This window comes from Hippocampus bargibanti, linkage group LG17 (assembly GCF_051943395.1).
Source record: "Hippocampus bargibanti isolate YZ-2025 linkage group LG17, ASM5194339v1, whole genome shotgun sequence".
Lineage (NCBI taxonomy): Eukaryota > Metazoa > Chordata > Actinopteri > Syngnathiformes > Syngnathidae > Hippocampus > Hippocampus bargibanti.
This window is the reverse complement of record NC_142750.1, coordinates 6,120,773-6,138,615: the sequence shown is the minus strand read 5'-3', so window position 1 is coordinate 6,138,615 and position 17,843 is coordinate 6,120,773. Positions and strand designations below refer to the sequence as shown.

The window sequence follows — 17,843 nt, the reverse complement described above, 5'->3', positions numbered from 1 at the left end:
ACGAAAATAGACTTACATCTCCCTCCCCACGTAAATCCGCTTCAAGTCCAAGCCGCGACAGTTCCACATAATTTATAATTCTTTTCAAACTCGGTGCATGAGCTTCAAATAGACAAAAAAATAAAATGGGAATGTGCAAATCAGCGTTGTAACACCAAGTGTCGGGTTCTTCATTTTTGTTAATTTTGTTTGAACGTTTATGACTCCAATTGGTTGTACTAATTTTTTTAGAGCAAGGTTTTTTGCAAGGTTGTATATTTCCAAATATGCTTGTTTTTTTTGTGTCGTTTTTATTTGGATTATTTCTCTGCTGGGGCTTGAGTGGAAGCTGAGAAAAGAATCGATTTTCATTTCAGTCTTTGTAAAGCAGTTTTTTTCTCCAGTAAAAGACAAAAAAACTATTAAAAAAAAATAATCGAAAGGACCAATGCGGTGGAATTGGGCAATTAAATGAAAAATTTCTCCATCCCGTCCCCTCACGTGACCAATTTTCTTTGTGTGTGTGCGTGTCTGTGTGATTTACAGGACCAATTTATTCCTACAATGGTTAAATCTCCAATTGTTGCCTTGAAAGGGCATTGTTTTTACTTTTGTCCTTCCAACCTTGGACATTTTTCGAAAATCGCTCTCTTTGAATCCATTACGCCGTTTTTCAGCTTCCATCTTTGGTGTTCGCATTTTTCACGTGGCAGTAACGAATTTCAAGGAGTCTCTCGACGGTTTGAAACGCGCAATCCAACGTGCCTAAAATGCGAGACGGAGCGCAAACAGAAGTGCTGCTAAGTTATGTTGTCAGCTCCACACCGCAAAATATAGACCGCTCCAGTTTTTCGGCAGTGGACAGCAATTCACAATTGATTTAGATGTTAAATTTTTCTATTTTTAATTGTATTTTATTTATTGTGTTCTATTTGTAATTGTATTTTATATTTGGTATAATGTAGACGAAGATGGTCGTTGCTTTTGCCAAGTTTGGTCTGGTTGAAATAGTTCAAAGGGAACCGGAGGGAGCACAAAATAACGCGTTCTTTTTCTCTAGTTTTTGAAAGTGTGTGCCTTGATTTATTGTGTGGATGAAAGGGAAAGCCTCTATAAAGTGAGTGTGTGCTGTGTCTGCAGATAAAAATGTGAGAATGTAGCGGGGGGAGCAATTACTGTATGTGTAAACCAATGATAAATGAACGGGTGGTATTCAGAGGGGAAAATATGATTAAAATCGTATATTTACTGATTTTAAAAATGTGTCATGAGATAGAGCGGGGTGCTTTTGTCATTTATGACCTTTCTCTTCGTCTCAGTTTAAACCGGCCTCCTCCCACATCCCTCTGGAGGACGGAAACGGGCTAATTGAAACAAAACGCAGTTGCGGCGCACAAGACTGCGGACGTTCTCTGGTTGGTCATCTTCGTCTAGCGAAACTGTCTGGCAGGTCAGTGGGCAATCACTCAAATGCAGCCTTTTCCCCTTCGCCTTTATTCACGGCATTTATTCTTCTTCTTTTTTGTTTGTTTGTTTGGGTGACGAATACATTTATTTTGGGTTCAGGATAACATTGCTAAAACCAATGAATTTTTTGTAATTTTGGAAAATTACACACAAAAATCAGAGGAGGTGGAACACAGAGTAGGGTCATCGGACACATATATTTAAAATTATCCAGGCTAGATGCACGGTTTAACATCCCACAATATTATACAGCACCATTTATTCATTTGAAGACATTAACATGGAACGGTCACCTGATGTAACAATGAACTGAGATGCATATAGTGAAAAAAAATGCTCTGCTCAATTTGATGCAAATGTGACGTAAAAAAACAGTTTATATCATGCAACCAAGGAATGAAATAAAATTGAAGAAATTCAACCTTTTTTTTCAGTGTAGGCATGGTTAACTTATTGGCTGCCAGATGTGCAAAAATGTGTCCACTCCAGTGCCAGGGTTTCTATCATTTTCACTCATATTTCAGGACCTGCAGAATATTGAGTTTTACGACTACATAAACATTCAATGCAGTGTAAGAAACCTTAGACTCTCGCCTTTCATTAGAAAAAAAGATTTAATTCCTAAGTTATATGGGCGTGGAGTAATATGAGGTTCAAGCTGCCCCCTTGTGTTAGGAAAAAACATTGCTGGAGATCTGACCAGCGCTTTATCGCCACCTCCTTGTAAGAAAAAACAAAACCCCAACAAATTTGGGAATGGCGCTACACGTCATATTTTCAATTTCCCAAAAAATTCGGGAAAAATGAGGTAAGTTTGGCCCGACCGATATATATTTTTTTCCAGGTTGTTGCCAATTTCCACAAGTTTGTTTTTGGTCTTGTAAAGCTGTACAACTATAAAAGCATTAAACACAGGCAGGTTTTAACTTGAAAGGTGGAGGGGGGGGTTGATTGTGATTATCTTTGTTGTATGTTGTAACATGGTTAAAAAAAAATCTGCAAAAATACTGTCGCTAATATCAACCGATTAAATCGGTCAACCCATGAATCGGTCGGGCTTCAGCTCAGTTTCATACTTAACAAATAGTACAGCGCAACTTCGATGCAAGAGTGGAGTTTCCCTTTCGAGCTACAAACCACACACTGAGCCGAGATGTCCCCAGAGACCTCCCTGTGAAATTGGCACATCACTCATTGTGGCAGCTCCATGTGTATCCCGAAAAATAGTTCGTATGCCAAGGTAGAATTTTCATAAATGTAACGTTCGTAAACCGAAAAGTTTGTAAGCCAAGGGGTTTGTAAACTGAGGTATCACTGTATATAATAGCACCGCCAAAGAGCAAATAACATGTTCATATTCCAACATATAAATAAAACGGAGAAACAAATGCCTGCGAGTGAGGCTCGAAGTTGCATGACATGTCGCTTAGTATAAAAGAAGCATGGCGGAGATGCCCGCTTTTTTTTAACCGGCCTGCTCTTAATTCTTGCCTTGGATTGTCTTCATATGAGTTGACAATAACAGTACATGTGGAAGTCGCTGTCTGTTTTATGGAGAACTCACGTTTACCTACTAAATGCTAATCACGTTTAGCAAACTGCGCTTAAAGAGGAAGCGAAACGATTGATCACTCTCGCGCTAACAGAAAATGAAGAAAAGTACTCGTGTAGAATGCTCGGATAGTTTGACGAAACGATGCAATTTGTCGATATGAAAAACCCCGGTGGCATGCAAATAAATGTATCTGGGGACTCAGTGCTGGTCTTTGAGAACATCGGGTAGCTCATAACCTTGCGTAGGACCATTTGGAATGATAGCCGAGTGTATAAAAACAAAATAACTAACACACACAAAAAAACACAATCTAATATAAACACATCTTATTTTCCCTTTGGTGCTTTGTTTCAACTGACGAATGTTGTAAAGCCAAAGGAATTCCCAACGTAAGCTCTAAAGAAAGTCTTAAATAATATACAACATAATATAACAATAAATATTGCTGTGGGGCAGTGGCAAAACTGCTGTTCCTTTGTTTTTTTTTTTTTGCAGTGTTCAGTTGTCTTATTTTTGTAATTTTGCTTTTCTCTTATTGGTGGTGGTTTTCTGTTCAGCTAGCGAAACAAACGCGTCCAACTTGGAATCCAAACTTTTGGTTGCTGTTGCCAAAGTCTGTTGCTGACACATCCATAATGGGCAACAGCTCAGCCGAAGGGGAGTCTATCTCCAGAATGGTACTTTCCTGACCTTTACGTACCTGAAAGAGAAATGTCAAAACAGTGATTATGTGACCTATGAAATAGTTTTGTCAATTGACATATGTACCCTATTTTCTGGCATATAAGGCGCACCTTCAACAAATGACATATTTAAAAACCTTTTCCATACATTAGGTGCACCGCATTACAGTATAAGGCGCACCTTGAATGATTGACATATTTTAAAACGTTTTTCATACATAAGGCGCACCAAATTATAAAGCGCATGGTCGGCTTTTGAAAAAAATATTTTCTTTTAGGTGCGCCTCATAGAGCAGTAAACACGGTAATTCCATTTTGGTTTGCAAGATATACAGAGTCTGACACCAGTCATGAAGGGGTGTGCATTTCTGCAATAATAGATAGCTCAATGTGTATCTTGATGCACAGAGTCTTCTTCATTTCCTTTCGGCTTTTCCCTTTAAGGGGTCGCCACAGCAAATCAGTGTCCTCCATCTTGGGAGGTTTGATCCGCATGTTTGTTTTGGCCAAGCTTTTACGTCGGATGCCCTTCCTGACACAACCCTCTGTATTTATCCGGGCTTGGGACCAGCACAAGAAGACTTATATCCCTTTGTGGCGACAGAACAAGCAACTTGCTCAGTAAAAGTCTCCCAAACACAAAATGGTCATCGGCACGATACAAATTCAAGACATTTTGACAAAACACTAATTGAATCATAATCACTTTATTTACCGCACTGTCAATTTAAAACACAGTCCTATTTTTGAACAAAGAGAGAGAAACAAAGTATTTTTCTGTCCGATTAATCGACAAAATAGTGAAGATATGATTCAATTAATAAGAATTGTTACCCTGTATAACACGAGCAACCTTTGTCAAAACCCGATGGATAATTTAAAAACGTCATGTAAAATGATAATCCCTGCACCGACCTGGCATCCATCGTACACTGCGTAGATGAAGGAGCTTTTGGCCTGTGTCAGCTCTTCATCATTGCCGGCGCGGAAGCGTACAGCGTGGCGGTAGGAGTGCGACGAGATGTCGTACCACCCCGCCGAGTTCTGGCACATGTATGTGAAGCGCTGCTTGGCAGTGGCGCTCAGTAGTTTGAGGAACGTCAGCTGGACCACTTGCACGTTGTTGCCGTCCATGTCGTTGTAGGAGAACTGGCGGGTATGTGCACATAATCATTAGTTGTGATAACAGAGCGATTTGAGCTTAAGTTAGCATGTCCAATTTGTACCTTCCTGCCTCTTCGGTATTGACTGTACCAGCCTCCTGGTTTTTCTTTGCTCCATCCCGCTAATTTCACCTAAAAGGCAGGGAACAATCATAAGTTGAGTTGCTTCGGCTAGCAAATACGGTTTGCGCTGTTCCAGACGCACTATTTCAATCTTCTCGTCAGGGTCCAGGCAGGTTTCTCCGCCAGCTGTGAAGTTGCAGTAGACCTTGAGGGCATCACGGTTGCACCCTTCATTAGGATCAATCCAGTAGTCTCCTACCACGGACACACAGATGAGTTGGAATGGATTGAAATATTATTCAAACCTAATAAGCAGACTTCCAACCATATATATATGGTATATATATATATATATATATATATATATATATATATATATATATATATATATATATATATATATATATATATATAAAACACGAAAAGACATAATAGTATTTTGGGGGGCATATAGAACATAGGTCTTGAAAGCTTTTGAAGATAAAAGACAGACTAGCAAGGGAAACGAGGTACTGCCTCACCATCTTTGAAATCCGACTGAACCATCATGAGCTCCTTGCAGGTGCGTGCTGGGCTCTCGAACGTCCCTAGCGGCCTCCTCATCTGCTCCACTTCAGTTTTCATGGATGAAAGCGTGGCAAAGACTTCTTCCATTCCATCATCTTCCAAAGTCTGATCTGCTTGCAAGTAGTCTTCCATATTGATAAGCTGCTCCTCCTCTCTCGGCGAGTTGCGTCTTTTCTTTTTCCTGCCCTCCCGGATCGGCAACGGTTGCACCACTGTAGCCGTGGGTCCCTATAGGGTTTAATCCCAATAATGAGAGAAAATAAAGAACTCGTCCACGAGCCCATGATGCTACTTATCACATGTACTGACTGGAGGTCCTGGAAGGCCAATCGGGCCAGGATCACCTCTGGAACCAATGGCACCCTGCAGAACAGAAGAGGCAGAATATCACGTGACAATTATTTGCCACCTGCAGGCTGTGTTTTACAGCGCTCAGCTTTATCCAGGCACACATATCTGCTCCTTGACCAGATTATACAGCTATGTGCATCTGCAGTCAGTGTTTTCTTTCTCTCGACATAGTCTAGCATGTTTAAAAAAACACAGACAATCCTATTACAAGGAGCCCAATGGCCAAAATACATACAAGGCAGTGTGCTTGCTTGTACAGGGATTTATTTGTTTTTTGGTAAACCCGGTGGGAGGACTGATGATCAGATGTGCCCCTTGACATCAATTTGGTTTCTTGTCCGGGGCAACACCTGTCTAGCTGCTTGAACAAAAGCACTCCTTTTGACTCACCATATTGCCCTTGGAACCTTTTTCTCCTCCAGCACCCTAAGAACAGAGGAATAAATGTGAAATCATAAGTAACTGTTGCATTTCAATAGATAATAATTTAGTACATGTTTCAGCAAATGTACTTACTGACAGACCAGGTGGTCCTGGGGGTCCGGTTGGACCGGGTGGGCCAGTCACACCCTATATATATATATGATAGAAGAATGTGCTTTGAGGCAACTTTATTATCATGGCTGATTCCAACACCATATATTTTACACGGACATCGGCTCAGTTAAATATTTGTATCTCAAACTGCTTGTAGCTGAAGGCATCATCTAATATCCAATGTTACAACTGTTCACACCTCATCTCCTTTAGGCCCGTGTGTTCCATCAATACCAGGAAGGCCTCGATCCCCCTTCTCACCAGGTTCTCCCGGATGGCCTACAAGTCCAAGTAGCCCACCATGACCCTGCAGGCAGACATGTGGGTCAACTTTGTCCTCCACAGCATGGACAAAGACGTACTTACTTTTTCTCCATCTATTCCAGGGTCCCCTTTCAATCCTTGAAGTCCCGATGGTCCCTGTGAACAGTATCAGACACTGTACTTAGATTGCTCCATTATGCAGATTCAAATTAGGGAAACGTATTCAACCGGGCATCACACCATTTCCCAGAAACCATTCTGAATTGCTTCTCAATTAATTAGCTCCTTTCCTTGCTCAATTTAAGGCACTCACCATTGGCCCAGGTGGTCCGGTTTGTCCCTGTGGACCAGTTAACCCTTGCTCACCCTAGAAGCCAAAAGAATACATACAAAATACATTTCAAGAGAGATGGGACCAGACTATCAACTGTTTTCTGCCACATGCAATTGTGTTCTGACCGGGGGGCCTGGGATGCCGTGAAGTCCGTCTGGGCCAGACCTCCCTGGTAGACCTTGCGCCCCCACAGGGCCCGTCTTACCCACTGGGCCCTGGCTACCTGTTGTTCCCTAACGAGCGATAAAAGAGACAAAAAATAGACTCGTAAATTAACTCAACATATCATAATCGATGACCACTGAGAGTAAAGCCATCAATGCTCACCTTGGCCCCTTTCATTCCTTGCTTGCCTTCAAGTCCTGAGGCGCCCACATGACCCTGAGGTTGCAAATTCAATAATGTTAATGGAAAGAAGACAGAACTTGTTTACCATCCATGCACATACAAACGCGTATGAAACATTAATCTCACCCTCCGACCCGGAGGTCCTGGAGGACCTGGCTCTCCAGAAGCTCCTGGGGGTCCCTGCAGGTGATGATAGTAATGTGATTACAAAACGTAGGTGTGACAAAACACAGGTCCAAGTTAATGCCTCACCCAAGCAACTCACCGCTTTCCCTGTTTCTCCATCATCACCTTTAGGTCCAGGCCCACCATCTTGTCCCTAAATACAAAATATTTACATATAACTGATTGCAGGAATCATCACGAGAGGGTCTTCTGTATTTGTATGTGACTGTTGAGCACTACTAGGAGACAATTTTTATTCGAGAGGAGTGTAAATTGTGTTGTATAGCAATGTGGAATCCAGCTTTGTGGCACAGAAACATCATAATAAAGTATTTGTTGCAATGAAGAGCCTATGATAAATTGCCCGATTAGATATCGGAGGGGGTTTATACTGCGTCACTATGGTAGGAATTCAGCATTACCTGCTCATGCTTTAAATAGAAAGAGTACTTTGTTGTTGATATTGTCAATCGAATATGTACAGTTGCTTACAGTGACACCAGTTTCACCAAGTGGTCCCACATCTCCTGGGAATCCAACAGGGCCCTAGGGAGGCAGTAAGACAATGAGGAACATGATTGTTTTACTTCATTATATCGATGGCAATGTGGTAAATCAGACAAACGAACAATATTGCCCTTCGGACCATCCTCTCCCGGTAGTCCTCTAATTCCTGGAGGTCCTGACGCACCAGATGCTCCAGAGTCCCCCTTCTCTCCTATGTCTCCTTTAATGCCCTGAAACATCCACCAAGTGTGTCATGAAAGGTTTTAGAGAACTAAAGAGATCTCATTTTAGAGATCTGAAATGAGAGTTAGGGTTTAGGAAGGACCAGTATTGACTCACAGCGGTGCCAGACTTTCCAACTGGTCCTGGATTACCGGCCTCGCCGTCCTCACCCTAGTACAGAAAACATGCTGGGAACGTGTCAGGATTTGTGTTGTCACTAATGAGACATGCAGACCTTCTCTCCAGGCGGTCCAGGTTGACCAACTCCCCCTGGCATTCCAGCTGTGCCCTGAAAGATAAAGCATCTATAAATAAGAATCCCGCTTTAACATTTGGATTTGATGTCCCATTTATTAGCAGACCCTTCTTGCTAAAAAGGATACAAAATGGAATGCTCGCGCTGGATTCCACTTGAGCATGTATCAGTCCATTTATGGATGCACTTGAATGTTGAATAATTGAGCAGAGCAAGAACACTGTACTCAGATGGACAGCCATTACCCGGATAAATATAACCGCCTCTCGGGGTTGACAGTCAAGCAGTTGTAAATGATTCATGAAGCATCAAATGTAACTGTCTGTGGGACTCTTTATACTGTGTGAATAATTCAAGTATCACAGGTAGATTGGGGAAGCGGATGTGGTCAAAATGACAATACCACAAACTGTACAGTTGAATATTTAGCAAGGTGTGTTGTGTGAACACCCTTTTGGTTCATTGGGGTTGAAAACCTTTCTTCAGTTTTGTTCATATTTTGCAATTCATCACTTGCCTTTTCCAGATGTAATTTTCTTCTGGCATCTTATAGTTACAGTTAGTTTGGCATGTCGTTACCAGCCTGGTAATCTTTTTGGTTTGTTTTTTGTTGCTATGACATAAAGCAAATTTGTATGCAACTCAAAATGTGTAGCATTAACCAACCCATTCGAAAAGTCAGGACTACAGTCACTGAACATCCTTTCTAGTGCAGTGTAACAACAAACTACTGCCTTGCACAACTCTTGTAATGAATATCAGTGCTTCCATGACCAGGATATTCTGTTTTGAGGTTTTTATTGTCTGAAATAAGAGAGAAGTGTTTCAAATCTGCTACAGGGAGGCAAAAACTAAAGTAGGCGGGTCCATCTACCTCAGCACCTATTGGCCCATGGGGTCCTCTGGGTCCGTGCTGTCCCGGGGGTCCCTGAGAAGAAAGAAATCATATGTTTTCATCTGTGTTTTATTTCAGAAAAAAGTATAGCATCAATCAAACTACATGTGTGACCTTACTCGAAGAGCACAAAAATTCACCCGGGTATCATAACATTAGCGACACGATTCACATATCCAGACAAGTCATTAGCTTCCCCATGCAGACTTTTTCTCATTTGCCCACTCCGCCACTATCTTTCTCTTTCTTCTTGGTAATAACAAAGCTGTTATGAACAGGACGATATTCCCTGAGCCGACAGTCAGTCAGAACGTGATCGGACTGCTCAATGGCACACTGGAGAAGTGCGAGGCAATGAAAACCCCCTCCTGTGTTTCCATTGAGTAAACATAAGTACAAGTGTGATATCCAAATGGAAGGGGAACTGGCTAAATATGAGATGATACATGCGTCCATCCAGCAAGGACATACCGGTGACAAGTCCAGTTCTGTAACAGTCCGACATACATGAAGGTATCGCAAGTGTCCTTGGCAGCCTTCTGCTCGGTGGCTCTGCCTTACTGTTTTGGCTCCATGTCGCCACATAATCTGGCTGTGGAAGATGAGTGGCCATAGAAAATCTCACGGAGCGTGTGTTCATGGTTGGCGGTGCACTGAGATGACTGTCACAAAGGAGGATGCTCATTAGTCAGCCAAGGCTGAGGCTAATCTGATTAGCAGCTGTCACGGAGTCTTCCTTCCTTCCTCGCAGTCAGCGGGCCGCCTCTTCCTTCCACTCCATTGCTTGGCTGCTTCCTCTCTGTCACTCCTATCTCATATTTTCCCCTCACTTTCACCAATGTGAATCCGACTTTCATTCAGAGAGAGTCTTTCTGCATCTGTATTTTACTCGTGGTCACGTTTGTTACTATCCATAGAGGCTTGGTGTCTAGTGAAGTCCTGTTATTTCCAAATAAAAACAGATGTACATTGATGAAGGGTAAGATGCTTTACTAGATCCAATTTAAGTGATTTTATGAGATTGTTGTAATGTCAACACATGATTGATATTTTCATGGTTACACCCGGGTGTCATTTTTGCAATGTTACGCTGATGTCGGTGCTCACAACAAGTAGTAGTTTAAATTGTGAAGATATTGGAGGAGGCAGACCTGACCTGTTTTCTCCAGCATTGTACCTTTTTTTATTCAGGTAGTCCTGTGCGGTGTCCGGATAGATCAGTGAAGCAAAAAGCATGCCATCTTGCATCAAGTCTGAACAATACGCAGATAAATCTACCCCGGCTAATGCATGCTGCAAGGTCACACAACCTGTCATTTGTCATAATTTTTTTTTCCTATATCAGAATCTTTTTGGATATCATTTTAATCCACTGAACAGGCAGAAGAAAAGATGTCACACCCCAAAAATATTCAATCCATTACTTGTACTCACCAGAGTGCCCACGTGCCCAGTTTCCCCTTTCTCCCCTGGGAGTCCTGGCATTCCCTGCACAGATTTAGATCTGAATTCATGATTGTGTCTTTAGTACGGAATTGTTCGATCTACTGTCCTTACCTGGAGGCCTGTGGGACCAGTTGCTCCCTGAAAGCCTCTCAGTCCTTCATCTCCTTTAGCTCCATTCATTCCCTGCTGCCCACGAGGCCCCGGCTCCCCATCTGCCCCCTGAAACATGCCAAGACGGATCAACACTGCGAGGATCCAGGCATATTCTTGCGATATATTGTTCGCCGTGGTGCCCTACAATCGTTCCTGGCCGGCCCACTGGTCCTTGAATGCCAATAGGTCCTGGGGGTCCCTAAAAAGCAGAGTGACTATTAAATACTTTCACTGAAGACATGATTAAAAGCCATCTGCTCATTATACCGACAAGGTGCATTGTACAGACAAACTGTTATCATAATGAATTAGCCCAAACCAATTATGGGCCAGGATGTCATCTGTCTCCCCCTGACGCAAGGCTCTTGCACAATATTGAAATTATTGAAATGGGATTCACACTTACTGATTCTCCTTTGTCTCCCTTGCTTCCCTTCTGGCCGGGTCCTCCTGTCTCACCCTACAGTGACAGATGAATACAGGATCTTCATTCTCAGAAAGAAGGCTGGTGAAGTAATTACTTTCTTATCCCTGGAGCTATTCAATATTCAGATTTTTGTCATAGGGCTAATTCTAAACTCTGTAAATGTTGAATCTTTGTTGTTACCAACCAAGTGTAGAGTCATGTCAAACGGGGCAAAATGCAACCTTGTGTCTAGCAGTTTAATGTTGATTACCTTGTCTCCGTCCTCTCCTGGAGGCCCGAGTGGTCCTACGGGTCCCGGAGGTCCAACGGGTCCTTGTTCCCCATCATGGCCAGCTGGTCCAGTGGATCCTTTGTCTCCCTTGGGATAAAGAAAGTGCACATCATTGTTTGTTATACGCATCAGATCAGAGTGGCAGTATGTATATTTGTAATGTTTGGGGACTTACTGGTTCGCCTTTCTCTCCCATTGGTCCCGCGGGGCCCACACTGCCTTGCCGCCCTGGCAGCCCAATACCACCCGCTGACCCAGCAGGCCCCCGCTCTCCGGTTGCACCCTGGGGGAAGTCATAAGAGATAGAGAAATGATGTCGTTCAAAGTGGATGTTACATTTCTTGCAATGTACCAACACATGTTAAGTTGGAGAAGCTCTAAAGAAACGGAATTAAATGAACAAGCCCAAAAGCCGACTTACAATGAGTCCCGCAGTTCCGGGTACACCCTCTCCTCCTTTTAAGCCTGCAGGACCCTGGGGAAAAAAAATGCAAATAAACTTCACAATCGAGTGCTTGTGATTTCAGCATTGTGACATCAAGCCAAATGCAGCAACATTCTGCAGAATGTATGCAATACCGGTGCCCCAGGCATGCCTCTGCTTCCCCTAAATCCCTGGATCCCTACAGGGCCACTCTTTCCTTGTGCTCCTGGCGGGCCCAGGTCCCCCTGAAAAATCACATTAACGCACAACACAACTCAAATGAGTGGACAACGAAAAGCATCTGAGTCATCAGGTCAATGCCATACTGACACAAAAAAAACCATACACGTCTTTTCTGTGAGATTTCTTTCTGTTACTACTTAGAAAATTCAAAGCCAGTATCCCTACAATTAAGATAATCTTTCAAAAGTATTGACCACGTCCTTGGACAGAAAATGAAAGAACAGGACCGCAAATTAATTATTATCCTGATAAAATTAAAACTACACACCTTTGCTCCCTCCTTTCCGGCCGATCCAGGTAATCCTTGCTCGCCCGGTGGACCAGGTGAGCCCGGATGACCCCGGTCACCATTTGGCCCTGTTTCACCGGTCTTGCCCTGAAGGGGAATTCGGAGAATTTCATTGCTGATTTGAATAGGAAAGGGGAAGTCAGGTATTAACGAGTAAATCCTCTCACCTGTGGTCCGACAACACCTGGAGGACCAGGGGGACCATTTTTGCCTTGGAATCCCTGATCAGAAAGAATATTTAGGATGTCAGGACTTTTGCATCGCCCATTGTGTTATAGTGACTCTATATGACTCTGAGCTCTTTAACAATTTATTGTTGGAGTCTGAAGGTAACGATATAAAGCTTTCATACAATGCAGATGTCATGAAATAGAAAATGACTAACCGGTTCCCCTCTCTGTCCAATATGACCTGGAACTCCATCTTTTCCAGGTGGACCCTAAACAAATAGCATCTCTTGTTACCGTTAAAAAGACTGAAACAGAATTACAGTAAAGTCTCGTTATATCGATATTCAAGGGAGTCCGAAAAAATATCGATATAACCGGGACTATCGATATATCCGACCCTGTTTGCATGTAATTTTCTCCGTGCGTGCATAGAAATAGTATCGATATAACCGGGACTATCGATATATCCGATATCGATATAACGAGACTTTACTGTAATTCTAAAACGGTAACATAAAAGAATAACTTAAAATCACTGAAATGACTTCTCACATTTGGTCCCTTTGTTCCAGTTTCTCCGTGCATTCCTTGTGGGCCTTGGGGACCCTAAGTAATAAAATCCAGCATCAATAAAATTTAGAAAGCAATTGCAGCCAATCATTTTGTTTTCTGGAGGCTGTTCAACTCCAGTTTGACACAGGAGTTCAAAGCCAAGCCATTGGCCATCTGTCAAGAAGTTACCTGTTCTCCAGGGGATCCTTGAGAACCATCTTGTCCGGATGAACCCTAATGACCAAAAACTTGCTCAAACTTGCTTTATATGTGATCATTTCTAATTTGATAATTCCAGTACATAAACATAAAGCTATATTTTTGACAACGTAAGTTTGAGGAATATGTGTCTTCGTTTCGTTTTGTTTTTCTAGAGCCGCATCACCTTTTCTCCAGGCTTCCCCGTGGGACCTTTTGCTCCTCTTCCTCCTCGGGCTCCCTGTCGGCAAAAACAAAAGGCTAATAAGCATGTGAATAATTTATTTCAGGGTGGGAAAATGCGGAATACGGAAATATATGCCGCCCCCCCTACAATCATATGCTAATTGTGGTCATCTTGAATCAGGTCATCATGGTGCATAAGGACTCACGTTAGGACCTCTTTGACCTCCAGATCCAGGTTGGCCAGCTGGACCCTAAATTCCGAAGTTAATATTTTTTACTGCGCCTACATTTTCATCTTCAAAGCAATAGGATTTGGATTTCAATGAATGGAAGTCCCCTCACCCTTCGTCCTTTCTCTCCTGAGGATCCTCCTGCCCCAAGAAAGCCAATGGATCCCTGGGGAGACATGTGGTGGTTAAACAGTCAAGTGACTCATTAGTATATAATTAACAAATGTATCAAATTAGAGTTAATCTGATCAAAAACGCAACGTTAAATACCCTCATTCATCAGCATGTGATGAATACACGGGCATGAAGACCCATTAATCGAATAGCCAATTTGAAGAAGTCGTTTATCATCATTTTGAGTTGAACCAAACAAGGAAAGGTACGGACGAGGATAACACCTCATCATCAAGTGATTACCTTTGACCCTTGACGTCCTGGGTATCCAGGCAGTCCGGGGACTCCGAGGTGACCCTATGAAAAAACAAAAGTAAAAAGATGGTACTTGATTAAAAATATAAAGTCAGATATGATATGTTTTGGGTAAAAATGAGTACAACCTAATCATGGACCTTTTGGAGGACAGCTTTTGGTCATCAGTTATATAGTTATATAGCCTGAAGCTACGGAGAATCTCTTAGTTTTATGTCTGACTTGAACTAAGAGTTGCTTTAAACCACATGAAGTCTTTTTTTTGTGAAGAATTGTTCATTATCTTCCAAACTGCTGCGTGGTGTGAAACGAGTTGGTTTCATATACCTTTTCTCCAGCAATCCCAGGAGGTCCGAAATCCCCCATGGCTCCCTGTTGGCCCTTTAAGCCTTCTGTTCCATCTTCTCCACGAGGACCTGGAGCCCCACTGTCTCCCTAAATGGGCCAAAAAAATAAACTTTTGTTTTGTAAAATTTTATAAAATAAGTGGGGAAGACTGGTGGGGGGGGGGGGGTAAAAGGATGGTCTTACACTGTCTCCCTTGAGGCCCATGTCACCTTTGAAACCAGGGAAGCCATCTTCTCCCTAATGAGGGCGCATGTGAGGTCTTTACTGATAACTGTGTCACTGGATTCTGGTCATGAATCTGGATGATATTGGCGAACTGGTTTCAAGCAAGCAGACCAAAGTAACTCACCTTTTCTCCTTTGCCACCCTTTAGGCCTCTGATGCCATCTGCTCCCTTCAAAAAACAAATTGATATATTTTTAACTCATTCACAAAATGTTTTCGGGAATTGAAAATATGATAGCGCCATTCCCGAATTTGTTTGGATTTTGTTTTCTTGTTTTGGTGCTGATAAATCAAATGTATTATTATTAGTATTATTATTATCATTTGCAAGCTATTTGCTATCTATTAGCTCTGGCTGGCTAGCTGGCTATCTAGCTAGATATCTATTCACTATCTAGCTGGCTATCTAGCTAGCTATCTATTGGCAAGCTATTAGCTAGCTAGCTAGCTTTCTATCTGTTTGAGTTATTCCGGGTTGAGTGAACACTGGCGCGTGTGGCTGCCGCTGCTCCCCCATAGAAAAACTGATCCAGTGACTGTAAAGTGACCTTGAGAGTTTTGAAAGGCGCTTAAAATGTTGTTACTATTATTATTATGATGATTATTATTATTATTATTATTATAATAAAGCGCTTGCCATGGGCTCTAGCAATGTTTTTCGCTTCCACAAGGGGCAGAATTTCCCATTTTTCTATTTTTTTTTTTTACATTTCCTTAGTTTATTTGAACTTTTTTTGTGTGGAAACATGACTTTCATCCAGTGGCGGTGGTCGAATAAATAGCACAGTCATGATTGCGGCCATTATCATACCTTGACGCCGCGGGTCCCCGGATACCCAATCGGTCCCTGGACTCCTGGCATTCCCTGTATATGACATATCATATTTACAGCAGCGATCAGCGTTTTAATGAGCGCAGCATTGCTATGACGTCCTATCCTGCAGGTTACAATGAGAATGACATTTCCAAGTTGTAAATAAGGTGAAGACACAGAATTTGTTATTTCTGGGCGGAGACGAGCGCGAGTGCGGTTGTGATGTGCTGTTACCCACTTCGGTGCCTTTCTCTCCTTGGGGTCCTTCTCTTCCTGGGTGACCCTGTAGCAAGAGAAGGGATGTAAGCTAGAGTTAGCTGCATTGTAAATAAATAGTTGTTGCACTGCTCCTGCGTCTGTAATATATTCCACCAGGTCAATTTTCCATTCCACAACAATAAGTCGCTCTAGAAAGGTTGATTTTTGTGGTGGAAAAAAGTACTAAATGAGTACAACTCATTCGCTGCCATTCCAGAATTTATTCGGAGATTGAAAAATGTGACATGGAGCGTCATTCCCGAATTTGTTCGGTTTTGGTTTTTCTTGCGGGGGTGCAGATAAAGCACAGGTCAGACCTTCGGCAATGTTTTTCCCTTCCACTAGATGGCAAAAGTTCCCTTTTTTCAATGTTAGCGCTTTGTTCCAGCTTCAGCTGTTGTTAAAGCACTATATAAATCAATATGTATGTTTTGTATTGTATTTTGGACAGCTGCCCTCATTTCAAGCTCATATAACTGCGGATCCATATAATTTAGGAATTAACTTTTTTCTGATGAAACAAGAGAGTCAAAGGTTTCCTGCGCTAGATTGATTGTTTATATAGTCCTAAAACCCAATATTCTGTGGGTCCTGGAATTCAAGTGACAATGACAAAAACCCTGGCACTGGAGTGGACACATTTTTGCACACTGTTTGGCAATGATTGAGTTAATGTTGTTTTGTTGATCAGCAGTTTTGTAACGTCCTTGAATGGGATTCTTTATACAAGAGAGGCCAATTCTGGGGACATTTTTTTGTTGTTGTTTCCTCGAAGTTTTTTTTTGTTGCGTTACGATAGTTTTCAATAACTTTTCAATGACACATAGTTTGCATCTCCAAGTTTATTTTCTCCATATCCAAAACAACATTTTTGTCTTGCTCCCATGTGGCTCCATTCGTAGCACTGATCACTCAATGTGGCACGTGCCTACTTGACATGTTTTATCTCCATACTTGACACCCTTTCATTGCCTTGAACACTATCACTGTCCATTAATGCACAATAGTTACATCCACGGATGCAGTATATCTTCCAGTGTACTTACAGGTTGTCCATCAATGCCCGGTAGTCCTTGCATGCCTTTCTTCCCTTGCGGACCCTGCATAGGACAGAATTGCATCACACATGCAATAAATCAATCAAACACACAAATATTAACAGTGACTCGGTCCCGGTATTTTGCTTTTATCATTCCAGCCTCTAGACGCACAAAGGCCAAGGCCGTCCTTAACGACAGTGCGCATGTATATTTTTTCTTTGCTTTCATTGATTTCCTGTCTGTATCATTCCTGTCACACACGGAGTCAGCGCTAGTTGACTTGTTCCGTCCCCTCCCCGTGGGCGAGTCAGGTGACAGCTCGCAAGGTCACACAGGTTTGATTCTGGGAATAAGTGAGAGGAAAGCAACTCACCTTCTCTCCTGGCAACCCGATGGGACCCTGGGGTCCAGGCAATCCCTGCGATAGAGCAAAGCATCAGTTAGGTGAAATGGGGAGATGAGCGGAGAGATTTGTGTGGGTATGCGAGTCCGGAATTTGAAGTAGGAGGTGTATTGAAATGGAAAACATGTCATTTTACCGACATGCTGATTGTGGCATTGGTCAACAGCAAACTAAAACCCAAGATGATTTCATGTGCCCCTAAATGTATATTGCTGAATTAAATTATATGTTTTTATGAGTATTTTTGCTTGGTGCGTTTTAAGCATTGGTCAGACCTCTGGCAGTGTTTTTCCCTCCCACAAGGGGGCAGCATTTACCTTTTGTACAGCTGCCCTCACTTTCAATGCAGATAACTCTACAACTAAGTAAGCTCGAAATAAA

The 17,843-nt window shown here is 42.4% G+C and overlaps 1 protein-coding gene across 3 annotated transcripts in view; it reads right to left on the bottom strand.

Moving 5' to 3' along the window:
* Window positions 1–1,624: 1,624 nt before the first annotated feature.
* The window catches only part of col5a3a (collagen, type V, alpha 3a), a 46,911-nt gene continuing 30,692 nt past the window's right edge, over window positions 1,625–17,843 (bottom strand). For all 3 annotated transcript variants that reach the window (XM_089018256.1, XM_089018257.1, XM_089018258.1), the window contains 44 exons: window positions 17,433–17,477; window positions 17,066–17,119; window positions 16,000–16,044; window positions 15,759–15,812; window positions 15,072–15,116; window positions 14,906–14,959; window positions 14,702–14,809; window positions 14,363–14,416; window positions 14,058–14,111; window positions 13,922–13,966; window positions 13,717–13,770; window positions 13,521–13,565; window positions 13,332–13,385; window positions 12,995–13,048; window positions 12,777–12,830; window positions 12,589–12,696; window positions 12,233–12,322; window positions 12,075–12,128; window positions 11,829–11,936; window positions 11,633–11,740; window positions 11,362–11,415; window positions 11,101–11,154; window positions 10,914–11,021; window positions 10,791–10,844; window positions 9,336–9,389; window positions 8,441–8,494; window positions 8,323–8,376; window positions 8,106–8,213; window positions 7,969–8,022; window positions 7,577–7,630; window positions 7,438–7,491; window positions 7,291–7,344; window positions 7,089–7,196; window positions 6,943–6,996; window positions 6,732–6,785; window positions 6,565–6,672; window positions 6,345–6,398; window positions 6,219–6,254; window positions 5,787–5,840; window positions 5,432–5,705; window positions 5,053–5,165; window positions 4,911–4,979; window positions 4,600–4,833; window positions 1,625–3,701 (listed from right to left, as the gene is read on the bottom strand). In XM_089018256.1, coding sequence (XP_088874382.1) covers window positions 3,555–3,701; window positions 4,600–4,833; window positions 4,911–4,979; window positions 5,053–5,165; window positions 5,432–5,705; window positions 5,787–5,840; window positions 6,219–6,254; window positions 6,345–6,398; window positions 6,565–6,672; window positions 6,732–6,785; window positions 6,943–6,996; window positions 7,089–7,196; window positions 7,291–7,344; window positions 7,438–7,491; window positions 7,577–7,630; window positions 7,969–8,022; window positions 8,106–8,213; window positions 8,323–8,376; window positions 8,441–8,494; window positions 9,336–9,389; window positions 10,791–10,844; window positions 10,914–11,021; window positions 11,101–11,154; window positions 11,362–11,415; window positions 11,633–11,740; window positions 11,829–11,936; window positions 12,075–12,128; window positions 12,233–12,322; window positions 12,589–12,696; window positions 12,777–12,830; window positions 12,995–13,048; window positions 13,332–13,385; window positions 13,521–13,565; window positions 13,717–13,770; window positions 13,922–13,966; window positions 14,058–14,111; window positions 14,363–14,416; window positions 14,702–14,809; window positions 14,906–14,959; window positions 15,072–15,116; window positions 15,759–15,812; window positions 16,000–16,044; window positions 17,066–17,119; window positions 17,433–17,477 — 3,348 coding nt within the window. In that variant the 3' untranslated portion in view covers window positions 1,625–3,554. The remainder of the gene's footprint in view (window positions 3,702–4,599; window positions 4,834–4,910; window positions 4,980–5,052; window positions 5,166–5,431; window positions 5,706–5,786; window positions 5,841–6,218; window positions 6,255–6,344; window positions 6,399–6,564; window positions 6,673–6,731; window positions 6,786–6,942; window positions 6,997–7,088; window positions 7,197–7,290; window positions 7,345–7,437; window positions 7,492–7,576; window positions 7,631–7,968; window positions 8,023–8,105; window positions 8,214–8,322; window positions 8,377–8,440; window positions 8,495–9,335; window positions 9,390–10,790; window positions 10,845–10,913; window positions 11,022–11,100; window positions 11,155–11,361; window positions 11,416–11,632; window positions 11,741–11,828; window positions 11,937–12,074; window positions 12,129–12,232; window positions 12,323–12,588; window positions 12,697–12,776; window positions 12,831–12,994; window positions 13,049–13,331; window positions 13,386–13,520; window positions 13,566–13,716; window positions 13,771–13,921; window positions 13,967–14,057; window positions 14,112–14,362; window positions 14,417–14,701; window positions 14,810–14,905; window positions 14,960–15,071; window positions 15,117–15,758; window positions 15,813–15,999; window positions 16,045–17,065; window positions 17,120–17,432; window positions 17,478–17,843) is intronic.